Here is a 22,763-nt window from a genome sequence, read left to right on the forward strand (position 1 = left end):
TTTGTGTACCAAGTGTAAGATTAACTTTTCAACCTGATAAAATACTATTTTTGTCTGATTTTTGGTTGCAGAAATATACAAGGAGAAACATACAAGCAAAGCTAGCCCAGTGGAATTGATATCTGTTTCACTCGCAGTGCCCAATATCATATTACAAAGTGCTTTTGAAACTATTCTTAGGTTCAGAAGTAGTTTTTGTGGTATTGGAGGTGGGTTTTTTTTTTTGTTCTAATGAATGATGAGTCAAAAGTACTCTTGGAGTCATGGAACTGATTTCATGGTTCTTTCCATCTGGGCTTCAGTGTCCTGTAGTCCAGAAAAACATTTATGTATTCACCTAAACAGTACCTTGTCATAAGTAGTTAGAAACACAGGTAGCCTTCTTTTTCATTCCCCTTATTTATTTATTATTATTTATTTATTTTGTTCTATTTATATCCCACCCTCCCCACAAGCGGGCTCAGGGTGGGTCATAACATCATTTAAGATGTGGATGAAGTATTATAGAAGCTTTTCAGTATTTTTTGGGTTTTTTTTGATGAAGATCATACCTTGATTCTACTAGACAACCAAGGTTTTTGAAATCCACTTTAATATGTAGAGGCAAACCTCATCACATATTTTTAATATTAAATTTCAGGAGTCCTTGAAGAATCACATGAGGATATTACAAATGTTGAAGAACTGATACCTACACATGGAAATGTTGGAACACCACATTCAGGTGTGTTACATGTTAATCTATCATGCAGTTGTCCAGGTCCTTTCAGTTTGTCATTTCTAGCTATATTTATGGAAATATTTATAGCTGTATCTCTATCAGCAACTTATCCCTATTAATACTGTTTTATAACTGTATAACATTCTCAGACGTGCAAAATGTATTCAGTATTGTAACTGGTGAGGTTTTCTTTATTCTATCAGATGATGCATCTGACCAGCCTGAGGCTAGCATGGAACAAGAAAATGAACGTCATCTTGACATCAACCTTCCCCTGGAGCCTGGCAGGTTGTCTGTCAAAGAAACAGATGAGCGAGGAACTCTGAGTCAGCAAAGTAGAGAATCTACTGCCAGCGTGAACAATACAAATCATGAACCTCCATCCCAGCCTGATTCCTCGGGGCTCGCTTCTCATGAAGAGTCATCCACAAGAAGTTCTGCTTTTCAAGAAACTGATGATAGTGATGATGACCCTGTCCTGATACCTGGTGCAAGGTATCGTGGAGGAGTAGGTCATAGGTTTGTATTTCATTATTCCTCCCCTCCGCCATCTCTCCCTAATACTCAGTAATTTTGCTTAAGGAGAATGTGGGAAACTTTATGCTAAGCTTCTTGCCGCAGGGTCATGTGCATCTTGCTGGCAACTTGAAATATACTTATGGGCATGAAGAGCTAGTTCATTACGCTGACTTCTGTGGTTGGGCCTTTTTAATTCTACCTCAGCATATTGTCTCTGCTTAAACATTCTTTTTATAACCTGAACTATATTTGCATATGTTTATGCATATTTTTAGCTTGTCATGTGGGTCTTACATGGCATGGTTTTAAAAATGCTTACTCATATATTTGCTGTGCCATGTTTGCATGACAAGTGTAAGCAGAGGGATTTTCTCAGTAACTTCATCATACTTGTGGAGTTCCTGCCCTTGGATTTAAAAACCCATATCTTCTGGAAGTCTTGAAAGACTTATTCTTCATTAGACCTGATTATAGTGCTTAATAAAAATCTATAGAAGAGGAATCTCATTTATTTAAAAATATGTTTGGTTTTACAATACATAGTGCTTGGTTTTAGTCTAATTTATTTAATACTTTTTGCCTTTTTAAAAAATTAGACTGTATCTTGAAATTTTGAGAGTGCCTCACTTCCATTCCATCCTCTTGTGTATGTGTGTGTATTGAAGCAACTTGGGATACAGTAGATTTTTAGATAAATGATCAAGTCAGAGCCTCCATTTCCCGTAAGAGTAGGCAATGTCCCAATAACTGTTACTATTTTTCAGTGATTTCCTCTTAATTCCCTATTAAGTAAGGTCCCAAGTAAGACAACATATGCATTTCTGCAATAATGAATTATGGCTTAATCTCATTTAAAATGAGCATGCATACAAAATTGGTCTTTTACTTCACTGAATAAGGATAATGTGCAGAATTGCAACAGGGAAATATGGCAGACCAGTATTAGGAGAAAACATTTGCTGTGTTTATTGGCTACTATTTTAACTTCTTTAAAAAGTGACAACTCAAACTATTGTTTGTTGTTGTTACATTGTTAACTCTAAGGAGTTTAAGGTGGCATACATGGTATATATTAAATAATGCATTATGTATTAGTTCTTTGGTTACTGATGCATTCAAGTTGGTTCATTCTGCAATGTGTAACCCACTAATCATAAAGACAAAAATAGTTCAGAGGTACTAATTTTATATTTTTATATACGACTAAGTTCAGTTTTTGAACCTTTACATTATTGTGACTTCAACTTCTTAATAAATATTGGGTTAGTTTCAGTAATCTCTCAACAGAAGGCACAGATGGATCTGTCTCTTGTCTCCAGCAGCAATTTCCAACCTTGGTAAAAATCCATTCCCAGGTTCATGGGACTTGCATGGATATGGGTTACAATGCATTGTTGAGAAAAGGAAAGGGGAGAAAATCACCCCTCCTACTGTCAGCAGAGCTACACTGATGTAAGATGGAGAGGGTGATTGTGTCTCCTTGCCTGGCGGCCCCCAACCCACATGGCTGTTAGTCCGTATGGGTCCCATGATCCTGGGAGAATTGACTAACCCAGAATAGGAAAGGGCTGCTAAAGACAAAGGAAAAATCAGCAGTGCTGGACTGGATCCAACCATTTATGAAATGTAGGAAGTTGCTACTAGTACCAAAGTGCTGAGGGTAAACTATGTACCTTGCAAATGCATTTAGAGTTTTTGCTGGAAACGAGGGAGGGAGACATGCAACAGAGAACATAATGTTGTAGAAAACATCTTTTAACTCACTCCCTCTATTCAGGAGTAATTTTGAAAGCAATTTAAATTGAAATAAATTGGTTAATATGAACTTAGAACATATTTTACTATTACTTTTAAGGTTAGTACATACAGTTTTTATTTGAATGACTTGAGCTGTTATTCCTTTCATTAGATATATCAGAGGAACAACAGTAGGTGATAGAATAATGAGGTAATTAAAAATTCTCATTCCATATGGAATTTGATTTATTAGATCTTTGGTGCTGTCTCTAACCATCTATTGTACTAGTCAGTTTTAAATCTACTAAACTTCATTATAGTGAGGGTTGAAGAGCAGAGTGACTGCATGTTGTGCCTAGCAATAGTGCAAACAAATTGCTGTGTAAAGGTTTAACAACTTTATTAACCTATTTAGTGTGTTCATTAAAGATGACTGCAGTATTAAAATGTACAGTAAAACTGCAATCCATCTATTTTTACCTATCAAAGCATGTAGTGGATTTTGCATGTGCCACTATTTACGAGGTTTGCTGATAGGATACCTGTTTTGAAACAATTGGTATTGTTTGAACACATTCAGTAGCTGATGTCAACTGTCAAAACTATCAGTGGATAAACTTAAAAATAATGCTTACATGAAAGAATGATGAACTGGGATCCATATGTAAGTAAGGACCACATAAGTGAGCCACTAAGGTCTATTGTAAATCAATCACTAACTCAGCGCAGCTTTCCCCAACAGCTCAAACAGGCTGTTATCTGTCCGCTACTTAAAAAACCATCCCTGGACAAAAAATGATGTGGCCAGTTATCGTCCAGTCTCTAATCTGCCCTTTCTGGGCAAAGTGATTGAGAGAGCGGTAGCCAACCCACTCTAGACCTTCTTGGATAACTCTAACGCTCTGGACCCTTCCCAATCAGGTTTCAGACCAGGGCATGGGACAGAGACAGCACTAGTAGCATTAGTGGATGATCTCCATCTGAATATGGACAAAGGCCATGCCTCCTTACTGCTTCTGTTGGATCTGTCTGCAGCCTTTGATACAGTAGACCATGCCCTCCTGCTGAGCCATTTAGAAACAGAAGTGGGCATCAAAGGATATGCCCTGGACTGGATTAAATCGTTTCTCATGGAACAGACTCAAAGGGTTGCTGTCGGAGATCAGCTATCTCCAGAATGGGAACTATCTTGTGGGGTTCCACAGGGCGCAACCTTATCTCCCATGTTATTCAACCTCTACATAAAGCCTTTAGAAGAACTCATTTGCAGCTATGGAGTGGGATGTCATCAATATGCAGATGACACCCAACTCTGTATCTCGCTATCCAGGTCCCTGCAGGATGCAGTGGAAATCTTAGATCGCTGCCTGACAGCTGTGGTGAAATGGTTGAAAAATAACAAATTGAAATTGAACCCAGACAGGACTGATGCTTGTTGGGAAGGCAGAGATCTTGAAGGACACTGTACTCCCCACTTTCGATGGAGTTTTTCTGACCCTTGCAGACTCAGTTAAAAGCCTAGGGTTATACTGGATCCAGCATTATTACTAGAAAAACAAGTTAAGGCAGCGGCAAAAAATGCTTTCTACAACCTCACTCTAGCCTGGAAGATGGCTTCTTATCTTGACACGGCTGACCTGGCCACTTGGATCCATGCTATAGTAACATCAAGGCTTGACTATTTGTAATGCTCTATACATTGGCCTCCCATCTAAGTTAACTAGGAGGCTCCAATTAGTTCAAAATACTGCAGCTCAATTGTTATCAGGAGTGAGCAGAAGCATGAACATCACTCCCATCCTACAGTCGTTCCACGTTTACCATGCTTAGTTCAAAGTATTAGTTATTACATACAAAGTTCTTCACGGCTTTAGTCTGGCATACCTACAGGACCGCCTCCCTCCCTATGTTCCTCCACAGCAGCTTCGCTCATCTGAACAGGGTCTCCTGCAGGTACCAGGCTGCACACAGGTGAAGTCAACAGCAGCCTGTACAAGGGCTTTCTCTGTGGTGGCCCCTATCTTGTGGAATGATCTGCCTGAGGAAGTCAGAAGAGCCTGCACTCTTCTGGCTTTCTGTAAACGATGCAAAACCGAATTATTCAAAAAGGCTTTTTACTCAAATGGGAGGGCTGCGTTGTAAGGATGGGGTCTCAGGTGCTTCACTAACAAATTGGGGGTCATAGACTTCATCACCATTTTTGTCTCATATATTATCTGCTGCTTTAAATATGTACTTCTATGTACAACCATTGCTCCATGCTGTCTAATGTTAGTCCTAGAATTGATTATGTTTTGCTTCAGTATCTCTTACTATGTCTTGGATCCTTGCTAATTCTATGTCTTTAAACTTGTACATGTTTACTTTATGGTATTGTATTGAAATGTACTTACTTGATACTGGTTGTATTAACCTCGTACTGTGTAATCCGCCTTGAGTTTCAGTGAGAAAGGCGGAATAATAATAATAATAATAATAATAATAATAATAATAATAATAATAATAATAATATGGGTGCATGGATACGTTTCATGTTCACATTTGGCTTTTTTTTTCTGTTTCGAAGGTGCAGCTTCCACTCAGTTTGCAAAGGGTTATTTAAACCTTCAAGGACTGAAAAACTATTTTGCCAATTAGGAAGGTTCCCCCCCCCCCCACGCCCCAGGTTTTTTCTTTAAACTGGCCGCAGAACTAATTTTCAAGATGCATTTTAAACTCAGAACAGTTTATGGGCTCTGAAAAGCATTGCCTTCTGAACAAGAGCATCCTCTGAAAGTTAAATGAACATCTGCTTGTGTTCAAGCCACATTGTAGGTTTTTATAAGAAGTTGTCTCAGTTTTGAATAATTAAAAAGTGTTCATTGGGATTCACTTGTATCATATAAGGAAATGCCAGATCATGCTATAAGGAACAAAGGGAAGGGTCACTAAACTTCATAGACCATGCCGATCAAGCTAAGGCCCCCCTCAACCCTATTAAACTTACCCACAAGATGGATAACAAGTTACATCAGCACCAAGATTGTGGATCTTTCCTGTGTTTCCTTCTCCACAAGAACATCCCCCCAGAAATGTTGATTCCCAAAGTCATGGAATCTATGAGGACAAATAACCAAGCAAGTTGGGAGGCTGCATTTTGAGGAGGGGGAAGGGGAAAGACTTTCCCTCTGCTCCTTACAGCAATGGAACTCCTTGACCATCAGCACCTTCTGCTGATGCGTTGTAGGATCCAATCCCATACGAGTGAATAAAAAATATTGATAAGGACATGAGTCATCATCATCTTGGGGAGCTGAAATATTCTAATCTCCTGGAATTTAGAATCAAGCTACATGGTTCACAAAATACAGTGGGGCAACTACTCCCCTCCTACACAGCATTTTTTTCTTTTTATTAAGTTTACACCATGGTCCCTTTTGTTCGTAACCCCCTCCTACATAGAACAAGAATTTACAGGTTCACAAAATCTTTTTTCTGAGGTTGTACTTGGGTACATTTGTCACATGTGGGAAGATGAGTAGGCCCTCCACTTGGTATCCTGATAAATCAAGGAGAGAATAAATTGACATATATGCCTTATCTTTCTTCGCTGAAATAGACAGCGAGTGAAAATTAGTTTAATTAGCTTAGTTTAACGCTTCCAGAGTGTTACCAATTACTATTTACAGCATGTTGGTAAGCAAATGTTAAAATGCCCTTCGGAAAATTTTCAGTGACATCATGTTAATAAAGTGATGTCTCTCTCTATGGGGAGAGCATTCATTTTAAAATAGGCATGTGGAACCTCAGAGTCTTTGTCTATTTTAAATCAACTCTCTAACCAATAAAGCACAAAGCTGTGTTTAAGAGAGCTGTTCACTCCCATAGCCTATGTCTAACACGTTAACATACTGTGACTGGGAGAGATCAGAAGTTTATTTATTCCAGGTGCAAGTGAAATCCATGTATCCTAGCCAAAAATCACTCATGATTGTCTTTTAAGACTTTTATCAATCTAATCAATCTTGAAATAGTCAAATATACTGAGGTCACAAATATACAAAGTACAGTTCATTTTTGGTCTTCTGTGCAGTCTGAAACAGCCCCCATGGAGGCATGGGTGTTTCCCCACCTCTGACCCTCAGTTCTTCTTTTGCCTCTGGTAAGAGAGGTTCTGTTGCGTCTTGCACAGAGGTCAGAGGGAGCATTTAGTTTATTCTTCTTTGAGGATCTTCGTGAGTGAGTATAGCTGAGAAAGCCCTTTTCAAGTGTTGCACTCAGTGCAACACTAAAATGACAAGAGCTGACGGTCATGCCCTGTGCCTGCTTTGCTTGGGGGAAAGATATAACACCCAAACCTGTAAGTCCTGCCAGAGCTTTACTCCTAAAGTCCAGCCACCCCGGCTGAAGGCAGCACTTTGAGAAAGTGCCCTGGCGGTAGCTGGACCCAATCCAAAGGCGACTAAATCAATGCCATTTGGTGCCGTCAAGCTGCCAGATCCAAGTCCAACATGACAACCCAGCCCATCGGGTTCGAGAACACCCTGGAGCAGTGCCCACTCCGTCTTGCATGAGACATCAAGCCTACCAGACTCTACTCGGGGTTGAGCATGGGCTTCGGAACTGAGGTCACCTGCTCAATTGAATCCGACAACCTCTCAGCTCTGACAGCTGAAGTTGAGGGACTCGACCAAGATAATCCTACCTTCGGCACAAGTATCCCAATTGGAATCAGGCATCAGAGAGACCGAGGCCACTGAAGGGGAACCTCCCAGGAAGAGGACGAAGAAGACCAAGCACCTGTCCAAGAAGTAGGATGTGGCCAGGATGTCCTCTAGTGATGAATGGGCTGCTCCAGAGGTGGTGATAATAAAGCCTCCTCGCACACTGTCAGTGCACTTCAAGACACCATCAATATTCTCATCTGAGGAGGGAGAGATTCCACAAGGCCAAGAAGGGTACCCAACACATCAATACGCCCAGATGGGACGATGCTGCTCCCATAAGTTTTCTCCGTGGTACCATCATGATCACCCTCACTATGAAGTGGATATGAGAGGGTTGTATCACACAAATGTGATGTCCAGGGACCCATCACCTAGACCACTGAGAAGGCAGCATTCCATCCCTAGCTCGAACATGACTTTTCACCTACCCAAGCTAGAATTTAAGCCTGAACTCTTCCAAGGAGGCAACAGCCCGAGTGTCCCATCAGATCTATCCCTTGACGTGGCAGTAGGGGAACTTGAAGGTATTTCACTAATGGATTACTTCTAGTCTTATGCTGAATAACTCCTCAGAATGGTGAGATCCTTGGAGATCTACATATCATCAGAACCCAAACCCAAGGATAAAATATTGCAGCATCTTTATTCTGGGACCACCTCCAATGTGGTGTTCCCAATTATAGTGGATTTTGTGGATGATGAACACCTTGTGCAAAACCCCCGCGTCCAATACAGCAACCACCAAAAAGGCCAAGAGCTTTTACAAGATCCAGGACAATTCCTGCTCATACCTGTCAACCCACCCACCCCCTTCTTCATTGATTACCAAAGAGATGCAGATGAGGTGGAGGCACTCCATGCCATCTGATAAAAAAGGAAAGAAGCTAGACACCATTGGAAGGAACATTTATTCATCAGCAGCACTGAACATCAAGATTGCTAATTATGTCACCATGATGGCTGCGTATCAGATCTTATGGAACAAGGCTGTTGCATTCCATGACAAACTGCCAGAAGATCAAAAGTCACTGATCAAGATCATACAGGAGGAGGCCCTGAGATTAGTGAGGCAGCAGATTAATGCAGGCAGGAATGTGGCAGACACTTCTACCAGGACTTTGACTACAGCCATCATCTTGAGAAGGCATGCCTGGCTGAGGGCCACAGCTCTTCCCACAGAGACACATAACAGGGTGGAGGACCTACCCTTTGAAGGGAAGACACTGTTCTCGGAGAAAATCAATGAATACCTGTCACAAAAAAGAAAAGACAGGCAGATAGCACGCTCATATGGAGTCCTACCACCAACCCAGCAAGGACAAGGAAGAGGCCAGTTTCGACAACTATCACAATATAAAGGGAAGTCAGTACCAACCATATCAAGGATATATGTATCTTCAACATGATTCTTACCCAAGCGATCAGAGCAGCTTCCCAAGGAGGAAACAACCTCACAGGCTGAGACAAAGATCACAGTCTCACCATCCCAAAGAGCAACCCCAAGGCTCAAAACAGTTCTGACTAGACCAGTCACAAGGCGACAGGCGACAGTTTTTTATTCAGCCTGGTGCACAATTACCACTGATTTCAGGGTCCTAAATATTATCAATAATGGTTATAAAATTGCATTTGAAAGTTTCTCATGTCTGAGTCTTCCTAACCATTCAAATACCCACTGCCCCCCAGAACTGGGGGAAGAACTCAGAGCACTTATTGAAAAAGGGGCAGTCCAGTCGGAACCTAAGGATGAAGCAAAACTGGGCTTCTATTTGAGATTCTTCTTAGCGGAGAAGAAGGATGGGGGATACAGACCAATCCTAGACTTAAGAAACCTTAACAGATTCATTACCCCATGCAGGTTCCGCATGACTACACTGTACATGGTCTTAACCCTGCTTCCATCAAATTCACAGTTCTCAGTGATGGACTTGAAAGACGCATACTTCCATATTTCAATCCATCCATCACACAGGAAGTTCCTAAGATTCATGTGCGAAGAGATTTATCAATACCAGCTCCTCCTCTTTGGCTTATCCACTGCACTCCAAGTGTTTACAAAATGCATGGCAGTAGTCGTTGCCCATCTAAGAACACAGAACTGTTCCAAGTACCTCTACTTTGATGATTGGCTTATTACCGGCCAATTGAAGGGAGCGGTACAAAAACAGGTAGATTTTACTTTATGAACCTGCCTACATTTGGGGCTCCTCATAAATAAAAAAAAGTCCAAAATTGTACCAGCAAGGAGGGTCCAATTTATTGGGACTGTTTTAGACGGCTCGGCAGACAGTGCCTTCTTGCCTGTAGAGAGAGCACAAAAACGGAAGTGGATGGTCCTCACATTCCTAAAATGTTGCTTTCAGTCAACGAAAAGGATACAAACCCTTTTGGGCCTTCTGGCATCTACCACTGCACTGGTTCCATTTGCGAGGCTGCGTATGAGAGAACTGCAGTTGTGGTTTATCTCAGTGTTCCACAATGAGTTGGACTCCCAAGAAAAATGGTTCAGTATTCCTAGATTAGTGCTAAGATTGTTATACTGGTGGCTTGCAGACACCCACTTGTCAAAAGGGATCCCCTTCAGACATGTGATCATGGAGGTGTCCATCACTACCGACACACACACTAGGAAATTCTATGCACATGGAACATAGAAAGAAGTGAAAGGGACTTATACATCAATCTGTTTGAGTTAAGAGCCATACATTATGCCTTAATTTTCTTCGCAGATGTGGTAGAAGACAGGAACCTGCAGGTTCTTACCAACAACAGCACCGCCATGTTCTACCTTGAACAAACAGGGAGGGATGACCTCCAGGTCCTTGTGTAAAGAGACAATGGCATTATGTGATTGGGCCATCGGACATGGTGTAAACGTAAGTGTGGTACACATACCTGGCACGGACAATGTCATCGCAGACTGGCTCATCAGACTAGGGGTGAACTCTCACGAATAGGCCATCCTGGATACATACATAACACATGTGTTCCAAAAGTGTGGTTTAGACTTGTTTGCTACAAGAGAAAATCTAAAGGCCAGGTTGTTTTGTTCAAGGGGCGGTCTGCGCAATGAAACTGGAAGGCATCTAGATAGGAGATGCCTTCCAGTTGACCTGGTCGGGTCACCATTTCTACATTTCCCCCCTAATTCCCCTACTGGCCAGAGTAGTGAGCAAGATACAATCAGAGAGTAAAAGGGCAATTGTGGTGGCCCCCTTCTGGCCCAGGCAAACTTAGTTCCACTGCCTACGCCAGTTGGCCAACATTCAATTCCTTCACCTACCCAATGAACTGGATCTCTTATCATGACAAGGGATCCTGCATCACTATGTAGGCAAACTTAGACTGACAGCATGGCTAATAACTCCACGGGACTGCTGCTGGAAGGTGTAGCACAGGTGATCTTAAATGCCAGACGATTATCTACCAGACAGTCATATGAACTGAAATGGGAAAATTTGCCACCTGGGCAGCAGGGAAGAATATAAATGCACACTGGCCCAAAATTTAGAGTTTCTACTGGATCTAAAAGAGAAAGGACATCTGCAGAGCTACAACATGGTCGTTGGTGAGCACCTTTGTCAAGCACTATACGTTGGATGTCCTTGACAGGAAGGAGGCAGCAGTGGGCACAGCAGTACTGCAGTCTCTTTTAATGGCTTGTTAAACTCCCATGTGGGACTGCACAGAAGACTGAAAATGAAAAATGGGTGCACTTACCTGTAACTGTTGTTCATTGAGGTCTTCTGTGCAGGCACACATCCTGTCCCTCCTTCTCCACTTATGCTCTTCATGCTTACTTGAAGAGTGTGGCGGCGAAAGAGGAATAAGGTCAGAGAGTGCCGTGCCTCCCTAGGGGCTTTTTCAGTGGGAAAACAGTAGTGCATACACTTTGGGAGGCGAAGGCGCCCTCTAGTAGACAAAAAGCTACAAAAAACTTCCAATTGGCAGGCCTGCGCATGTGCAGTCCCATGTGTGCCTGCACAGAAGACCTCAATGAACAACAGTTACAGGTAAGTGCAACCCTGTTTTTCCATATGTAAAAGGAAATGAACATATAAGCATACATTGTTGTAATCCCTTATCCTATATATTTTAGATCTAAAAGATGAAATACAATTTTAAGAATCTTACCACAGCACTTCTGGAAAGATTCAGTAATTTCACATAAACCACATCTGAGAGATTCAGGGGTCTTTTAAGTATGACTATCTAATATAGACTCAGTGCCATAAAAACTATGTGAACGTATTACATAATAATCCACTGATTTGTCACTTCCACTTGATATTGTCATGAGTTATTTTCTGAGCTGGAGACTTTGTCATGTAATAATAAGAGCAAAGTTTTTTACAGAATGAGGTGTTGAGATTAGTCTGGGCATCCCTTCAACCGTTGTGTCTTATCTCTGTCCAGGATGTACAGCAAGAACTTGACAGAAAGAGGGGGCAGGGGGAAGTGTGCTTTGCAAATACGAAAAGAAAGCTATTGTCAGACCTTTTTCCTTTTCTTCAACGAATATCTGTTTCAGACCCGACTCTATAACAATCTTCTGGTATATTTAAGAGTATCTCAGAAGATTAAACTTTCAGCTACATATGTTAATATGTTGAACACTTCCTAATGGTAAAAATTCAGAATATTGTACAACCTTGCTTTATTTAAATGTCTTGAGGTACAGATGTTAAATTGCACACTATAGCATTATATTGGCATGGAATGATAGGGGGAATATATTGAAAACTGACTAGAGAGTCCTGTGTGTATAGAATATAAATAGTGTGAGCATTGTTTAAAGGAAAACCTTTAAGGGGGTTACAGGTTAGTTTCACCTTCTCCATCCCAGCAAGAGGATCAGCAGGGCATTGACTTGCTTCTTTCTGGCATCTGCCTTCAGCAGGTCTCAGGAGAGGCAATATGTAAATTTTCTAAATAAATATAGTCAAACTGATCCCTCCTCTTTTCCTTTTTGCTCCACTCTTTTCCCCTTGTGTCTGTATTTTACTGTGTAAGACAAGACGGCTTGTGTCTTGTCTTATCTACGTACAGTGCCTGCTATGAACATGGCACATCAAATTTTGAGAGAGACAATTTTTATCTGAAGAATGGGATAAAAAGTCTAATCCATGGAATATTATTAACTGTTACTATTATTAACCTTAATGTCATATATGGAAGTGTGTTAAGGAATATCAAACTGATGGCTTTTTTTCAAACTTCATCTCTCTACAACTTCTCGAGTTCACACAGAAAAATCATCCACAATTAAAATGAAAAACCATAAGTGTTTCTTCTTTTCCTCCAGCGAATGTTTTTTATGCCAATTCAAGTGTGCATGAACTAAATTTCATGGCACACAAAATGTACATGGGAGTTGCATGTTCAAAAGCAGCTTCATGTGCATATGTTAAAATACATTAAATTTTCTCATACCAGGCTAGTCTGGACATTTGAATTAATCTTTTTATGACTAGATGGAAGCATGTCATTTTCAGTAATGCCTGGTAGTGTTGGTGACTACTAATGCCATCGTTATACTGAGAGAGGCTTTGGGTATTATACATTCATGGTGCTTAGAGACAAGTTACGTATTTTATTTGTATCTTTTACAGCATTCAAGGGAGAACGTTCACAAGCTGTATTGGTAGACTTGAGTCTGCTGCCTTTTTGGAGATAGCAGCTTCGTAAATAGCAATGGCTTCTGTGTGTTGGATCTGCATACTCTTGTCCTCAAAAGCTGGGTTTAACATGAAGCCAGCATCATTTGAAGCAGCTTTGCTTACAATACAGACTTGATATGACATCAATACAGACAAACATCAAGTCCTCAGGAATTTTCTCTTATTAAACATTTTTTATAACGTCTGGCCCGATTAAGAGTTCTAGTGAACCTGAAAACTTTTATGTGTTATATGTGATTTGGTAATAAAAGGTAGTATGTGGATTGTGTTCTGGCATTCTGTTTTTCTGCATACAGTTAATCTTCATAAATCCCGTGGTAGCCATTGAGGTTTAAGCAGCCTGGTTGTTCATAATGTAGCTTGGTGATGGTGACGGTGAGTCTGTTCTTAATTTTTAGGCGATCAGCAGTTGCTCGTATCCAGGAACTCTTCAGAAGAAGAAAAGAAAGAAAAGAGATGGAAGAATTGGAAACCTTGAATATTAGACGTCCTTTAATAAAAATGGTTTATAAAGGTCATCGTAATTCCCGGACAATGGTACATTGTTTCTTGCTAAGGTCATATTTTGATTTGTGCTAAATATTTGTTACACTTAGATGCTTTGGAATAATAATAACAGTGCTTATAATACTGCTGTTCTAGATAGATTAGTGCCCCACTCAGTGTGGTGAACAAGGTCAGTGTTGTTATTATCCCCACAATACAACTGGGGAACTCGAGCTAAGAGGAGTGGCTTATCCTACACCTGGTCCTGAGCTCATGGCAGTAGTGGAATTTTAACCAGCACAACCCAAACACTTAATCACTATGCTAGAAATTATAATGAAATTTAAGGTGTATGCAGTTCTATCACAATGCATTGGCTATATCACATCATTAAAAATACAGTATAATTGCAATCTTATGGCATAGAATGCCCTAAACCATGTAGTCTATATAACATAATAATCAAAAGGTGGTGGTGTATTCCCTACACAATATCTATTTTAACTAGAACATGGATGTTTTAAACCTGTTTGTGTGTACAATATATATAAAAAGCACCTCGTATGCTACTGGTAGTGTGTGAATTGCATCTTAACTAAAGTATATATTTCTGAAATTATCGTTTTTAAAAAATCTCTATTTGGGAAGAAGTGGGCATGTTTCTTGAACACCTTTCAGCATCTATCAGTGGAATGGGAAAATCTGAGTACTGTGGCTCTGCAGGCATGTCAGTACAAGGGAGAGCGAGTTTAGCTTCTCTCACTATCACATTTTGTTTTCTGTTAAAAGCAGCCTCTTCTTACCGACTTATTTAGAAGCTCACCTGAATAAATACATTGGGTCATCTTTAGTTACTGATAAGGGTGGTCTTGGTAGAGGTTATACACAGGGCATTCCCCCTCCCCCCCAAAACTTGCACATACCTAGTCTTGTCTATTAACAGTATAAGATCTCTGCTGGTTCATATAATACAGCATCCCATTTTCCACAGTGTGAAACCAGTTATTTCTGAGAAGCTCTCATGCAGGGGTAAAGGCAACAGTCCTTTCCCAATGTTTAGCTTCTAAACATCTGATATTCACAGGCATTCTGTGTCTGAGCCTAGAAGCTCCATTAAGATATCATGGTTAATAGTTGTTGGTAGATTCATTTATGAGTATGTCTATCCTTTTAAAGCTATAAAAGCCAGTAGCCATCACCATATATTGTGACATTAAGGGATGATTGTGTGAAGAAGTTCTTCCTGTTCTGAATCCTAATGCTCATCTGTATATTTAGATGACTCCAACTTCTGATACTCAATTTTTGTATAATTTTATAAATCTTTCTTGTTTCCATTTGATTATAATCATTCCAAACTAAAAAAAAATCAAACAAGTCCATCATTCCAAACAGGGAGGTGCTCTAACACCCCAATAATTTGTTTAATCTTTTCTGCACTTTTTCCAACTTTACATTATCACTTTAAAGATCGAGGAACCAACAAAATACTTCAAATGCTGCCACAGCATGGATTATATGAAGGCGTTACGCTACAGACAATATTCTTTTCAGTTCCTTTCCTAATACCCTTTAGTGTGGAATTTGCTAAAATGTGCTGTTCCTGTTACATCTTTCAGTGAGCTGTCTGCCACAACTCCAGAGTCTCTTTCCAAGTTTATCACTGATATTTCAGACACTATTAGCATATGTATGAATGTGGAGGGTTCTGCCAGAGTATTTAACAGTTGATTACATTAAATCTGATTTTGCCATTTTGTTGCCTGTACACCCAGTTTGTAGAGATCCTTGTGGATCACTTCAGTCTTGTGTTTTCTCAAATTTGAACCCTTTTGTGTTGTCCAGAAATCTGCCTACCCCTCTGCTCGCGCCTGATTCTACATAATTTGTTAAAGTAAATACTACCATCTCGTTACTGATCCTACCTCTCTGCCGTCCATTTTGCAGCTTTTTGCTCATTACTACCCTCTACTTCTCATTCCTTAACTAGGTACTGATAAGACCCATCCTGACATTCTGTGACCACTAAATTTTTACTTGGGTGAGGGGCTTTGTTCAAAAACATTTGGAAGTCCAAGTTTATAATGCCTCTCATAACAATTCTGCCTACATAATCATTCTAAAAAATGAGTGACGCAGATTTTCCTTTGCAGAAACTGTCTGATTTTTCCTCAACAAGTTTTGTTCTTCCATGTTTTAGATTTAATAATGCTTTTCATCAGTTTGTCCAGAATTTATATAAATTATGTAATTTATATTCCTTTTTAAATATTGGCATTATATTGCCACTTTCCAGTAAGGAAGCTAATTTTAATCATGTTACGTATATTTGTGAAAAAGCAGCAGTTTCACATTTCTTCCATGCTTTCCAATTGAAAATGCTAACCATAATTAACATGCCTTTAAAATTGTAACTTATTTTTTTCCTGTAGATAAAAGAAGCTAATTTCTGGGGTTCTAACTTTGTTATGAGTGGTTCAGATTGTGGCCATATTTTCATCTGGGATCGGCATACCGCTGAACACTTGATGCTCCTGGAAGCAGATAACCATGTGGTGAACTGTTTGCAGCCACATCCATTTGACCCAAGTAAGTCACTTTCTGCTTACAATATACCAACTCATACATAGCTTGTAGGAAGGCCCTTGAAAACTCTCTGTTATACATGTTCTGCCTAAACAATATGCTATTATTTAAAAACGACTTGCAATTGAAGGGCCTTACTAATACATTAACTAGATGGTAGTGTAAAGTCACAAAGCTGTCAACAACATGTCTGTTCAAAAAATGGTTCGATTAAAGAAGAGACCTAGGTTAGAGAGAAGTTTTTCTTGAAAGAGTATATGTGTGTGTGTGTGCTTTCTCACCCCAAAGTGAAAAGGATCTTATTGATTTCCTGTATGGTTCTCTTTTTCATTTATCCCTGTGCTAGTATTGCAAGAATTCACCTTTATCCAGGCCTGATGAATTCATGCCTTGCCTCACTCATAATTCTTACAAGCCCTATTCGAACATGACATTGTTTTCTGCAGCTCAACCAGCTGGGAGGCCTTAGCTACCAAGTGTAATGAATTGTGACTGTAGAATGTAAAGCTCCATCACTAAAATATTTAACAATAAATAACATATATCATTAAACACAGTAATGGCACAGATATAAAGGCAGGTCTGTTACGCTTCATCATCACTATTCACGTTATTGGTTGTCCCCCATAGCAGTTCATGACGGTTGACATCACTGCATTCTGCATGGCAGTTTCATCCAGGATGAAGAGTTCCATTCTCTTGGATATAGAATATGTCACATTGCATTGCAAAAAAATGCTGTACTACTGCAGCCACCTCTAGGGAACATGTAAACAAATGGGTACTGCTTAGGGCTTTAACTGCTTTAACCAACGCAGCTAGTTCAGTCAGTAGATTTTGTTTATGAATAGCCCTGTCTTCCTTTCTACCCACTGAAAAAATCACTGAGGCTTTGAATTATGAGCATTGCATGTCTGATTTTTAGGCTACTCTGATTCTAGTGTGATAGTGAAAAAGAGAATCAAAATATAAATATTAAAGATTGCTTTTCTTATCATTATGGTTGAAAAATGGTATGTAAATAAAAGCAATAACAATTTTTGCTAAATCTTTCAGTATCTCAGAAGGACACTTATACTGAAGTTTTGGCAATCTAAAGTTGGTTTAAATTTTCAGTTAAAAGATAAATTATTAATGTTTAAATTATTTAATCAAGTAGCTGTAACAGAGCATTTATTACAGTAAAACCAAATTGAAAATGTGGTTGTTTCCACATTCTTCTTTCTTTCTTTCTTTCTTTCTTTCTTTCTTTCTTTCTTTCTTTCTTTCTTTCTTTCTTTCTTTCTTTCTTTCTTTCTTTCTTTCTTTCTTTCTTTCTTTCTTTCTATTGACTCCATTGCTTATGCATTTTTTCTTGAGAAACAGGGCTATATATCTTCCAAACCATTGGGGGGGGTTGATTTTTTTTTTAAGATTAAAAAATATTGATTTGTATTAAGTTTTGGAACATCAATTGTAATTGTAGAACAGTCCTTCCAGATGTGAACTGACATAGTGCTGTTGTTTTACTTGTGGCTTGTGATGTGCTTAGTGTATAATAAGAAAATAAGTAAAGGCTGCTGGATCAGACCACTAGTCCATCTAGTCGAGCATATTGTTTCATACAGCAGCCAACCAATTGCCCTGAAGGATCAAGCAAACTGTGCCCCTGATGCTGTGCCCTACTACTGTTTTTCAGAGGCTTTCTGCTTCTCTAGATGGAGGTTCCCTTCAACACTGTGGCTAGTGTATTTGGCTAGCGCCCCCCCCCCCCACTCCACACATATTGTCTGTTCTAAGATACTGTCCCTCTAAAATGGATTTCCTGGACTTCAAGCACTAGCACATTTGCCCTACAGGTTAAGCAAAGGTGAGATGAAATTGACAAGCTCTCTTATTAGTGTCACTCTGTTCTTGCCTTTATCATCAATGGAGCTGCAGGGATAATGGCAGAGAGCTCTTGTACAAGCAAGCAGAGTTGTAGCTGCAGCAGCAGCAGTGGTGGGTTCTGTAGTTAAGGGACGTGAGGTGAGTGAAGTTCCTGCAATGCAGCTGTTCCTTCTAAAGAAAGTGACCCATTGCCTGAGGGCTACTGCTTCTTTGGCAGTATTTTAAATGGGCTTTATTTTTATTTTTGGAAGGAAGCATTCACTGTTCATTTCTTCCCAAGAACATGGAACAGTTATCTCCTGAATTCATATTACCTGATATTCATAAAACAACACATTTGTTGTGATCTGTCTTCTGTTTATTTTACCTGCATTTTTGCGAAAAACATGCATTAGACCCACCCCACTTCCCAACTGATAAGCTAGCACCATTTACACCCTATAGGTGATTACAAAAAGATGCTCTGAATATAGGTCATAATGAGCTGATACTTAAAAAGAGTACAAAATTATATGCAAGTGGAAGAAATTGTAGGCATATGATCTGTGCCACACTAGATTGCAGCAAACCCTTTAAGCATTGTCATTAAAGATTAACAAAGAAGCTGAGTATTTAGGGTGTGTGTGTAAAGTGTGAAATCTATATTTATGTAGTGTAAGCATTTATTCATCTAGGGCCCCAAACTGATCTAGTGCTCCACAGTTGCATGAGGTTCCTGTTTTGAGTTGGTGGGGAAGACTCAGTTATATGTACTGAGTCATGGCCTGAATTTTTCAAAATATTCACATAAGAATATACCAGGGAGGATTCTGCATCTAGCCAGCCACTTCACTGAACAAAATTTGTAGCCTTCTACTGGCTTAAAGAGCCTTCCTCCAACTTAAGTGGGTCTTCAGTTGAAGGAACAGCCACTTAAATTGAAGGAAGGCTGTTTGGTGGATGGTTGGATCCACCCTTCCTGCTTAGATATACATTTGAAAACCAGGGGTGAGAAATCCTAAATTTAACATCACAGTGGATTAAAAATGGAAACCCTTAAATAAATTGAGGGGAGGTAATAATGCATTTCAGCATTGCCATCTCAAAATCTATTCACGTTTGCATTCACAAATTTGAAAGTGAAGAAAATAAATATGTAACTCACAGCATCTTTCTAATGTATTTTAAAACAATTGTTTAGTTCTAGCCTCATCTGGTATTGATTATGATATAAAAATCTGGTCACCGCTAGAAGAGTCCAAGATTTTTAATCGCAAGCTTGCTGATGAGGTAAGATGATGATTATAGAGCCAGTTTGGTGTAGTGGTTAAGTTCGATGGGACTCTAATCTGGAGAGCTGGGTTTGATTCTCCACTCCTCCGCTTGAAGCCAGCTGGGTGACCTTGGGTCAATCACAGTGCTTCGGAGCTCTCTCAGCCCCATCCACCTCACAGGGTGATTGTTGCACGGATAATAATATAACATACTTTGTAAACTGCTCTGAGTGGGTGTTAAGTTGCCCTGAAGGCAGTATATAAATCAGATGTTGTTGTTGTTATATTTTGCTCTGTTAACACTGCTATTTCTCAGAAGTTTATTCTGACAGAAATAAAAAGTGACCTTTGTCAGAGCTTCTGTCAAACTCCTTAATAATGTTGAACTTGCCTGGGTTGGATATAGTTGATGTTTTCTTCACATGTCTAACACCTATATGCAACTAGGAACAAAATATTGATTTCATAGATGAATACTATAGAGAGATCAATTGATAGTGGAACATAGAGTTGTAATTTAAAAGTGCATGTGGCACAGATAGAACTGTTATTAAAAGTAAATAATGTTTTAGAAGGGAACTATTTGTCATTGTTTAAATATCATGCACACCTCCAAACTAGTAAAAACTGTATGTGTCATGAAAGTCTGTCTTGAACAATGTTAAATTGTATAGACTGTAATACAAAAGACTTCTATCAGCTCAGCCATTGGTTCATCTGGCTCAGTGTTGTCCACTCGGGCAGCCACTTTTCTCTGGCAGAGGAAGGCCTTTCTCAGGTAGAGGAAGGTACGGATGGATATGTAGAGGAAACACTTGCTCCTCTGACTTTGTTCAATAACTGTCCCCCCCCATTTTTTTTTTTTTGGTCCTGTAGGTTATAACTCGAAATGAATTAATGCTGGAAGAAACCAGAAACACAATCACTGTTCCAGCTTCTTTCATGTTAAGGATGTTGGCATCTCTGAACCATATAAGAGCAGGTAGGAAGACATTAGACACACGTCTGACTGACTTCATTTATATACAGTTTTTCTAGCCATTTTTTAAAGGTGACTACTTTCTCAGGGCTGTATAAATATTGGTATGAGGCAAACTGTATGGGCAAGGAAAAGGCTTTCACAGACTAAGAATGACTTGCAGGCCTTTCATTGCCTAATCCTACTCCAGAGCAAGTTAGCCTCCTTACTGATTATCCCCAACCTCTGAGCAAAGTTCTGCGAAATTTTCTGCTCATATGCCTTCTGAAAATAAGTCCAGAATCTGTAATGCTTGTTACTATTTGTCCACCATTAAGCTCCCTCAACATTTATTTATGTAAAATATTTTTATCTTTTCTCACTCAGTGGGACACAAAGCAGCTACTTTTAGCAAAGTATGTAACATCTATCTGTTCTACGTATTTCTGTTTGGTTCATTGGCACAGTACAGCAGACAAAAACTGAGAGAAGCATTATGCAATTTTCTTTTCCAAATGGAAAAAAACTACCTAAAATGTCTTGCCCTTTAAAAATTACTCTTTCTGTCTTATAGACCGTCTGGAAGGTGACAGGTCTGAAGGGTCTGGCCAAGAGAATGAAAACGAAGATGAAGAGTAATTGGCTCTTCTCTGAACACACCTAGACACCATGAAATTTGTATAAGTCATGAATTATATTTTTCCTTACAAAGCTTTAGTGCAATTTTAAGGTTTTGCTTTTGGGTAACCTAACATTTTGATTTTGAATGAATGTGTGCATGACTTGTGAGAGTGTGCAAGTAAAATAAGCAAAATGTTTTTAAAATGTTTTGCTTTGTATGAGGGGTGCTAGAAAATGCAAAGTGCAATATTTTCCCTTAACTTGCAAACATGGGGGCTTGGATCAATGTTTAAATAACTTACCTTATAGTAAAAACGTTGGTTCAAATAAATTTCTATACCTGCTATTTGCATGTTTGTTGCTTTCTATTAAAAGATGTGGTTGTTTTACATTTGCATCTGTCTTTTCTATTATTATATAAAGCAACCATCCTATATGCACATCCTGCCCCTGGCAATTATACAGATCTCCCCCCCCCAGTGATTTTGTGGGATTTGGGGACTTCTTCAAAGTATTCTAGAAATAGCTGACTTGAAAGACAATTAAGTTAGGGACCTCAGTTTATTTTATTGATTTTGAATGTTCACTTTTAGGTAGGTATGTCCAGATGTTTGGCAGTCTGCTTTTGCAAGTCCTGACAGAAGCAAACTGCCCTGCAACACACAGGCATTGTGTTAGGGGCATATCCCACCCAGTGCATTCTTGATCAGAGTTCATGCTGGACAGATACAGCTCCATGCAATTTGATAACACTATACAAATAGTAAAAGATAATGTGAAGTGGCCTTGAGGTCCCCTGTTTGCTCCTAGCTAGTCCTTCATTAGAGATCACTCTCTTCTTGAATATTGCCAGACTCAGCTTAGGAAGCACAACTGCTGAATATTGCTTGAGTTATTTTTCTCTCAAACATTTTAGTTACATGCCTCTGCCATTATTTCTTCCAGCCATCATTCTGAAAGGTCTCAGTACTCTCCAACCTTGCAAGTTATCATGGCAACACCCAGTCAGATACAAGACTTCATTTTGTGACTGTGAAGCTGTTAAAAGTTTTTAAAATCCAAAACAAATATCAAATATTATTATATCTGAGAAGCATGGCATCTTTCAAAGATACAATTGTATTTCAGAATTAGAAACTACAGCTGTTATCTTAAAAGCATACTTGCTTGGATTAATGTTCTGTTGAAATATATGAGACTATTGAGATGGCAGTCATGTGGTCATCTGTTGTTCCTTTCTGCTTGCAAGTATGTTCACAAGTTTTTCCATCTCCTTAATTTAAACAGTACAATCTTGTGTGCAGAATTACTCCTTGTACAATTGGAGTGTCTGCACAATAAATATGTGCATGTTATATATAGCTAGGAAATCTTCCCTTAATGTTTAGGGTAGGAATAGCACATTTATTTATGTCATTTATAGTCCACCTTTCTCACTTAGACTCAAGGCGGATTACATAGTGTGAAATTAGTACAATCTGTGCCAAGGACATTTCCATACAGTGTCAAGGACATTTCCATAAACAATGTCATAGGATTTTACAAAGACATAGTATTAGCAAGGATCCAATACAGAGTTGAAGAATTGCTGTGACAGAACATAATTCTAGGACTGACATCAGATAA

At 39.3% G+C, this 22,763-nt stretch overlaps 1 protein-coding gene across 7 annotated transcripts in view; it reads left to right on the top strand.

Moving 5' to 3' along the window:
• DCAF6 (DDB1 and CUL4 associated factor 6) overlaps nucleotides 1–21,526 on the top strand; it is a 66,805-nt gene extending 45,279 nt beyond the window's left edge. For 5 of the 7 annotated variants that reach the window (XM_054973467.1, XM_054973471.1, XM_054973470.1 and 2 more), the window contains 8 exons: nucleotides 641–724; nucleotides 925–1,240; nucleotides 3,150–3,188; nucleotides 13,763–13,901; nucleotides 16,283–16,439; nucleotides 19,486–19,574; nucleotides 20,435–20,540; nucleotides 21,091–21,526. In XM_054973467.1, coding sequence (XP_054829442.1) covers nucleotides 641–724; nucleotides 925–1,240; nucleotides 3,150–3,188; nucleotides 13,763–13,901; nucleotides 16,283–16,439; nucleotides 19,486–19,574; nucleotides 20,435–20,540; nucleotides 21,091–21,155 — 995 coding nt within the window. In that variant the 3' untranslated portion in view covers nucleotides 21,156–21,526. The remainder of the gene's footprint in view (nucleotides 1–640; nucleotides 725–924; nucleotides 1,241–3,149; nucleotides 3,189–13,762; nucleotides 13,902–16,282; nucleotides 16,440–19,485; nucleotides 19,575–20,434; nucleotides 20,541–21,090) is intronic. The other 2 variants (XM_054973468.1, XM_054973473.1) reach the window with 1 other exon arrangement.
• The last annotated feature ends 1,237 nt before the right edge of the window (nucleotides 21,527–22,763 follow it).

Source organism: Eublepharis macularius, chromosome 3, assembly GCF_028583425.1.
Source record: "Eublepharis macularius isolate TG4126 chromosome 3, MPM_Emac_v1.0, whole genome shotgun sequence".
In the NCBI taxonomy this organism is placed as follows: domain Eukaryota; kingdom Metazoa; phylum Chordata; class Lepidosauria; order Squamata; family Eublepharidae; genus Eublepharis; species Eublepharis macularius.